The following is an 8,372-nucleotide window of genomic DNA, read 5'->3' as shown; positions in this document are numbered from 1 at the left end:
GTCTTTGTTCCTCGTCGCGCGTCTGCTCTCGAACTGCAGGGGGCAGTGTATCGCAAACACACGTGTAGCACAGTGCTAAAGTAGAGTAGAAGAAGTAGCTCTTCTTCTACTGCTCAACATCAGCGGGTGATCCTGTGAATGGAGACTAGTGGAGGGAGGTGGTATAGCAGGACACAACAACTTGTTGCACATTGAGCGTCTGAGCAACGCACGAGCAACTGGGACTGCAAGTTTAGCTTGAAATGACTTGAAGTCCTTCTTCCTGACACCACAGGAATTTGTACCCTGACAGGAGAATGAGCTCAGAAAATGTCTGCTGAAGAGGAGAGAAGAACATACAGGACTGCACTGAATTAGAAATTCAACACTGTTTTAATGCAAGTAGCATTCTTGAACCACAAACATTTTTTGTTTGTCAAAAGCTGTGACAGCGAAAATAAAATATGAAGAAAAACTTTCTCCATTCAAATCTTGTGTTTTCAGTCTCCCTGTTGGTGACTCTCTCCTTGTCTGTGTTTCTCGTGTCTCTAAAATCAAATCGTCAGTCCTCTTCAGCTCTGCTGTTTGTGATGTGCATTATGCATATTTTTGAGGAATTTTGTGGTTTGTGAAGCATAATTTTTCCTATTTAGAATGACTGTGTGAGGAGCCATGGCTGCGAAAATTGCATAATTTATGTGTGTGAAGCTGCATAAACCTCACAGACGGGTCAAGCATAAATCAAACTTGACGGTACGTATTTATAATAGGGACATTCTGGGAAATTTTCTGGAACTGGCTTGGATTTATTAGTGTGAGAATAAAGTTTATTTACATGGAACACTGTCCATCTCCTGAATTTTTGTTCACCTTCGTCACTTCACTCTGAAGCTGATGCTGCATCCAGACAGTTTTCTCATTTATTCTTTAAAGCCCACTACTGTCAGTTTTGTTGAAATGAGCAGACTTGTTGTTTGTAAATGTTTGTATTATAAATGCAGTCTGTCCTGTCTCATCCATCCATCAGTGTAAAATCTTCCCTTCCATCACATCAGTGACTTTTGTCTTGTTTCCCTCCAGAGAATCCACAGCAACACATTGGTAAGCAGAAGATGAGCTCCAGTGCAGAGCAGGAGGAACATGAAGCTCCACACATGAAAGAGGAGGAAGAGATTGTTGAGGTGACTGTTCCTAATGGTGAAAGTGACAATTCCCACCACTGTTTGAGAGACTTCAGCAGCCAGAGACGAACTGCTGCTGCTGTGGAAATATCCAGCGTGTTTGAAGAAACTGTGGTCCAGAACGAGATGGAGATTGATGGTCAGCGCAGACACAGAACAGGTATGGAAACATGTGAATGAATCCAAATCCACTCTCAACTTCAGCTCAACCACACAGCACCCTCTTGGTTTATTTCCTGAATCAAATTCAACAAATTGGAGCCTTCATTTCCTGCTGTCTCTCTTGCTCTGGTTTGAGTGTATTCTGCTTTGAATACAGCTGCACGTAATGTGCCCCTGCATAGTTTCTCATTGAAATTGTCCCTTCGCTCCTTCGTTAATCTCGGCGTACAGATGACAAGCAAGTTTAAGGATCTCTTTCATACCAATTTTGCCCCCTGTTTGGCACGCATGCAGAAACACTTCGATCAATGGTCATTACACCAGTTGAATTTGGCTGCTTGGATCAATTGTGTCAAAATAAACACTCTTCCTAAGTTCTCCTACTTGTTCCAATGTATTCCTACGTAGGGCTGGGTACCGTTAGATATTTTTCGGGTACAAGTACTTTTTCGATATCTCACGTACGGTACCGGTTGCTGAACGGTACTTTTTTTGGTACCTGCCTTCACGGCGCACAGACGACGCCTTGACTGCATTTGCACTTCATGCCACTTGATGTGCTGTTTACATGTTCAACCTTATTTTACACAGACACCACAGAGGAAGAACAGCGCTGCAGACTACTGTTAGAAAAAGAGTGTGAGCCAGCAAGACGTGGTAATATATTCAATGATGCAATGCACCATTTTTTTAGTGAAAGAGAAGAACTGAACGATCGTTTCCATGCGGGGATTGGGACAAATCGCTGATTGGCCTGTTATTTTAGGTTTTTAAGGCTTCACGGCTCATTAGTATTGAATAAACTGGAAATGCATGTGTACTTTTTCACAAATCTTGACTTAAGTCCCTTTAAATATTAAATATTATTACAGGGAAACTGTTTGAATGGTCACCAATTAAGGTATTTTATTTAGGTGTAATCCCACAGGGAAGAAGCGCACATGGCAGCAGCTGAACATGAAATATAAAAACATGTTAAACTGGAATTTGGCACTCAGACAGCGCAGACCTCCGCCACAGCTCAAATCAGTCACCAACAACACTAAGAACACCATATATAATAAACATTTTATTTCTCCCCAACACAAACAATGTATGGGAGAAAGCTGTTTGTTGCATGTTCACATCTCAATGTGTTGCCTCACAGTGACTGACACTCCGGAATCCCCCTATTTTTGTCTGTTCTGGTCTCAAAATTATGATGTGCAACTGCCTCTCTGATGTCATCATTGTAGTTGCCTGAGAAAAACTGTGTGCCCTTCTCACTAAAAGAGCTGGAGGGAAAAAGTTGCCAGCACTCAGAGAGGCCTGTAGAAGCTGATGTCTCTCTGCAAGTGTCGAGCATGGATTCTTGAAGTTTCGCAGTTTCCTCAAACACTGTTTGAAATATGTGTGCTTGCTTTCAAATCGTGACGTCCACAGACGAATGAGTGGCCCAAACTGTACAATGAGGTCTGGATCATGACTGACATAATGATGTTTGGGCTTCAGTTGGTGGTGAGGAAAGGCTTGCTTTCGGCAGTACAAATATTCATCGACGAGAACCCTTAGATAGGCAATCTGGCCAGTTGAAATGGCTGGTGCACAAATGAGCTCCACAACTTCTTTAAGTTTTAGAACCAACTGCCATATTTCGTTGTCACCTGGATTTTCTATTTTGTCTCCAATCAGGACAGGCAACATTCTGAGCAAACACCAATTTTGCACAGCCTGAAACAAAGGATCTGCATTGAATTCTTCTCTTGTGATCTCACAATACCTGCAGAAGTGTGAACTCCTGCTGAAACTTTCAACAAAGCCTCCTATGTTATGTGAGCCTGGATTGTCCCCTGCAATGGCACACAAAGTTCCCTTGTAGACCTTTCCATCAGGCAGGATAATGCCATTGAGCTCAAGATCTTTAAGGTCACTGACCAGAGAGCCCAATATCAAGTCTTGGCCAAAAAACTTGTAGTCCTGTTCTCTGCAGAGAAGAACAAGTTGCATGTGATCAGTGCTTGATCTATTGTGTGGAATTATATCTGCAAGGGTGAGATATAGTGCAAGTATTTTGTGTTTTTTCTTCCCAGATCCCAGTGGGTTGACCACTTCAAATGCATCCTGAAAAAGGATCAAGCTCACCAATAAGCATTCTGTCTGAAAGAACACAATGTCTGCAATATTTTTGCCATCCCAAACATCCTGAAGAATATCCTTAGAACTGACTGAAAAATAAACTATTACCTTATTAATGCCATTTCTAGGGTTTGGACTAGCTAAAAAAGCATGATACAGCCCCTTTAATAAACGTTACCTTATACTGGGGAGATGTGAAGCCTGATTGCTGCAGATGCTGTCCTCCAAATAGTCTTCTCTGAAGTGCCTCTTCCATCCACTTCAGGAAAAACACCCACTTTTCCACAAATACTTTAGTGTACTGTAATTTAAAACATTAACATACCGTTATAGGTCTTTGTGCCATCACTTCAAATTTACTAGCCCACAATGCATTGCAAAATACAGTATAAAACTGTAATACATTAAAAAAAAAAAAAAACGGATTAGAGCTGAAAATTGGCCGTAAATTTACAGCAATTGCTTACAGTGTATGTTTAAAGCCAAAAATAGAGTTACCAGAAAGTCTACAAAAGTTGTTTGTGTTTACTACAGAAGAGGAAAATCATAGAAGAAGATTTGATTTTAAGCACCAAGTTGCTCGGACCACTATGAAACGTGTGTATTTCGGTTGTTGGTGTAAGAATGTGGAATTCTCAATTACAAGATTTAAAAGGTTGTACGGATATTTATAGATTTAAGAAAATGTATAAACAAAGGAAAAATTGTCAATATGGACTGAAATTTAATTTGAATGATGATGGTGATGAATAGTTTTGAGCTTTGTTATATTCAAGGTGTTTTTGGTGAAGGTTAGTGAAAAGGATTTGTATGTGAGATTAGGCTATCTTTTTTTCTTCTTTAAATTTTAAATTTAATTTGTTCAAGTAGGGGCAGGCAAATGTAAGGATTGTTTTCTTCTTGCTGCTCCTTTCCAATCATGGAGGTGTTGATGTGAAAAATGCAGAGTGCATTTATTCACAATTTGTTGTCCACTTTCATAGAAGGAACAAAATACAGAAATAAAAATAAATACAATTCCTACAAAGACCCAAGTCCTCTGGAGGGATGGCCTTACCAAATTTTAGGTTTTATTACTGGGCCACAAATCTTAGAATTATACAATATTGGATTAGATCTGACTCTATTTACCCCCACCCCTCTTGGTTGGCCATGGAGTCCCTCTCCTCGAAACCCATCCCTTTTGTCCTTGGTACATTCCCCAGTTAGTAACCCACTCTCCCCCTACGTGAAGAACATTGTTCTTAAATCTACTGTGAGGATGTGGAATCAATTTAGGTGGAATTTTGGGTTACATACTTTTTCAACTTATGCTCCTCTGGATACAAATCCTGTGTTCCCTCCCTCTTCATCTGATGGCACTTTTACAGTCTGGTCCAACCTGGGCATTAAAAGCTTTAGAGACTTATACATTCAGAATGTATTTGCATCTTTTTAACAACTTCAGGAGCTGTTCTCCATCCCCAAGAGTCATTTTTTTTTATATTTTTTCGATAACAAGCATCATGGATGGTGCTCTGCTTATATTTTGAGTTGCGTTTAGTCTCAGTCCAACCATTACCACAACTCTGTGTTCTCAGTATCTGCTTCTTTTGGTTGATCTTCATATCGTCGTCTTTCGATCTTTCTTTTTCTCCTTGATCATTGCTGTTGTTCATGGTCGCGTTCCTCCGAAGATGGCGCTGAAACCCAAAATGCAACTCGGCATGACGTCATGTTCACACTGAATACAGCAGTTTGTTGGCTGTGGAGGCCAGTTCCACTGAGCAGGAGACCCAGCTCTACTCCATCCAAACATCAAGGTGATCTGCTGGATTTGCCAATACCAAAACGATCAAAAAGTCGCAAATACTGGCCCTGATCTGACATCCACTGAATTGATCAGGACATTCAAAATGAAAGAGTAATCATGAATCCACCAGCTGTTTTATAGCTACAGGTACACATCAAGCAGTATTGTAAGTTAGTGTAGAAATTTGAAGGACAGTTTTCAGTTTCACTTCTTCAGTCAGAGTGTTTTTGGTATTTTTTAATGTAACTGACCTTTTATCTTGTACTTGTTCTCCCTCCAGAGCTCCCACAACACCATGGCTGTAGAGAGGAGCAGCTCTTTAAACAGGAAACAAAATACTGTCTGGAGCAGGAAGAACCAGAACCTCCACAGATCAAAGAGGAACCAGAAGAACCAGAACCTCCACAGATCAAAGAGGAACCAGAAGAACCAGAACCTCCACAGATCAAAGAGGAACCAGAAGAACCAGAACCTCCACAGATCAAAGAGGAACCAGAAGAACCAGAATCTCCACAGATCAAAGAGGAACCAGAAGAACCAGAACCTCCACAGACTGATGAACTGGGTATCAGCCAGGAGGCAGAGCAACTTCCACTGAAGTTTGAAAGTATTGAGGAGCAAAGTTACGTGAGTGAACCAGAAGAAGTACCGGACATTAATCAGTTCCTCTTTCATGACTCTAAAGTCCATGATGTGAAGAAACATAATGTAGAATCAACAATGAATACCAAGGTAAAAAAAATCAGCATATTTCAAAGTGAGCATGTAGAGAACTTTCCTGTGTCAGAGAAAAAGGCTGAATGTGAAACGCTTCTTTGTGAGGAAACATCTGAAACTGTCCATAAAAAACGTAAAAAATGTCAAACTGTAAAAACTGTCACTGATAAGAAGAAACTTTGTGAAATCTGTGGCAAAAGTTGCAAAACAAAGAATGATTTGTTAGTCCACATGAAAACTCACTCAGGTGAGAAGCCGTATACCTGTGAAACGTGTAGGAAACGTTTCGGTAAACAAAACCATTTGTTGGTCCACATGAGAACTCACACAGGTGAGAAGCCATTTTCTTGTGAAACATGTGGGAAAAATTTCAGTCAGCGTAGTGGTTTGTCGGTCCATATGAGAACTCACACAGGTGAGAAGCCGTATTCTTGCCAAGCATGTGGAAGAAGTTTCACTCAACAGCATAGTTTGGTGGTCCACATGAGAACTCACACAGGTGAGAAGCCCTTTTCTTGTGAAACATGTGGGAAGAGATTCATTCAACGGAATAACTTGTTGGTCCACATGAAAACTCATACAGGTGAGAAGCCATATTCCTGTGAAACATGTGGGAAAAGTTACTTAGCACACAATCATTTATTACGCCACATAAGAACTCACACTGGTGAGAAGCCACATTCTTGTGAAATATGTGGGAAAAGTTTCAGTGAGCTTCATCATTTTTTGGTCCACATGAGAATCCACACAGGTGAGAAGCCATATTCTTGTGAGATTTGTGGGAAATGTTTTAGTGATCGGTCTGGTTTTAGAATACACATGCGAACTCACACAGGGGAGAAGCCATATTCTTGTGAAACATGTGAAAAAAGATTCATTGCACGAAGTAATTTGTTGGTCCACATGAGAACTCACACAGGTGAGAAGCCACATTCTTGTGAGATATGTGGGAAAGCTTTCAGTAAAAGGAGTGTTTTGGTGGTCCACATGAGAACTCACACACGTGAGAAGCATTCTTGTGAAACATGTGGGAAAAGTTATACTCTATACAGTCAGTTTTTGGCTCACAGGAGAACTCACACAGGTGAGAAGCCGTATTCTTGTGAAACATGTGGAAAAAGTTTCAGTCATCGATGTTATTTGTTGGTACACATGAAATGTCACTCAGATGAGAAGCCATATTCTTGTGGAACATGTGGGGAACATTACTCTAGACACAGTTATTTGGTGGCCCACCAGAGAAGTCACAGTGGTGAGAAGCCATATTCTTGTAAAATATGTGGCAAAAGTTTTTCCAGACCAAGTGGTTTGTATTGCCACAACAAGACTCACACAGGTGAGAGGCCATATTCTTGTGATACATGTGGGAAATGTTTCAGTGATCAGTCTGGTTTGAGAATTCACTTGCGAACTCACACAGGTGAGAAGCCGTACTCATGTGAAACATGTGGTAAAAGTTTCAGTCAAAACCGCACTTTACTGGTCCACATGAGAATTCACACAGGTGAGAAACCGTATCCTTGTGAAAAATGTGGGAAATGTTTCAGAGAGAAGACTAATTTGTTAGTCCATGTGAGAACTCACACAGGTGAGAAGCCATATCCTTGTGAAACATGTGGGAAAACTTTCAATACGCAGAATCATTTGTCAGTCCACATGAGAATTCACACAGGTGAGAGGCCGTATTCTTGTGAAACATGTGGCAGAAGTTTCAAACGACAGAGTCATTTGTCATCCCACGTGAAAATTCACACAGGTGAGAAGCCATATTCTTGTGAAACTTGTGGCAAATTGTTTTCTGATCGTAGTTCATTTCAGCGCCACTTGAAATGTCACAAATTCATGAAAGACTCTATGGAAGGTCTCGGTCAGGAGGTGCAGTTTGAGTCCTAAATCACAAGCTATTGTGGCGTTTAGAGCCATTACTGGGTTGAAATACCTACGTCATTATTTACATGTTTAACAGAATTTACATTAAGTACAATTCATATTCAAAGTGTGGTGAAAATTGTGTGTTTCCTGACAAGAAAAATTGATTGAAAAATGTATTCTTATCTAGCAGTGGGCAGTGTGTACCTTAGACCAGCAGGGAGTGCGTTCGTGATAGTGTGTGTTCAGGAAGAAGGGAAGTCTTGCTTTCAAAGAGCGAGTGAGTGTGTTTATGATCCCGGCTGAATGTCATGTGATACTGTTTACTAATGATTCTTGTCCAACCAATGTATTGTAATGAAATGGCTAGTAGTTAGCACTGGTTGCTTAGTTACTGCGAGCAGGTGTGAAGCTGGGATGTAGAATTAAGCTCGCGCTGCTCGGGAGTAGCTCCTGGACAAGTAAATAACTTGGAGTTCATACATGATTGATTTGATTAATTTGACAATGTTTGGTAGACATGATTAGCTAACTGTATATGTCAGAGAAAAGTTGAT

The 8,372-nt window shown here is 40.6% G+C and overlaps 1 protein-coding gene across 1 annotated transcript; it reads left to right on the top strand.

Annotated features, from left to right (window-relative positions):
* The first annotated feature begins 5,841 nt into the window (after positions 1-5,841).
* LOC115406103 (zinc finger protein OZF-like) lies at positions 5,842-7,774 on the top strand. The gene is made up of 3 exons (XM_030116010.1): positions 5,842-6,613; positions 6,698-7,618; positions 7,755-7,774. The coding sequence occupies exons 1-3, from the start codon at positions 5,950-5,952 to the stop codon at positions 7,772-7,774; spliced, it is 1,605 nt and encodes a 534-aa protein (XP_029971870.1). The 5' UTR covers positions 5,842-5,949.
* Positions 7,775-8,372: the final 598 nt, after the last annotated feature.

The sequence above is a fragment of the Salarias fasciatus genome, chromosome 18 (genome assembly GCF_902148845.1).
Source record: "Salarias fasciatus chromosome 18, fSalaFa1.1, whole genome shotgun sequence".
In the NCBI taxonomy this organism is placed as follows: domain Eukaryota; kingdom Metazoa; phylum Chordata; class Actinopteri; order Blenniiformes; family Blenniidae; genus Salarias; species Salarias fasciatus.
This window is presented reverse-complemented; position numbering and strand designations above follow the sequence as displayed.

What these genes read in the sequence shown, in the direction of transcription:
- LOC115406103 (XM_030116010.1), top strand. Translation starts at nt 5,950, where the DNA reads ATGAATACCAAGGTAAAAAAAATCAGCATATTTCAAAGTGAGCATGTA. An exon ending in CCACATAAGAACTCACACTG is followed by an intron (nt 6,614 to 6,697) that starts GTGAGAAGCCAC and finishes GAATCCACACAG; the next exon opens with GTGAGAAGCCATATTCTTGT. An exon ending in CCACATGAGAATTCACACAG is followed by an intron (nt 7,619 to 7,754) that starts GTGAGAGGCCGT and finishes TTCTGATCGTAG; the next exon opens with TTCATTTCAGCGCCACTTGA.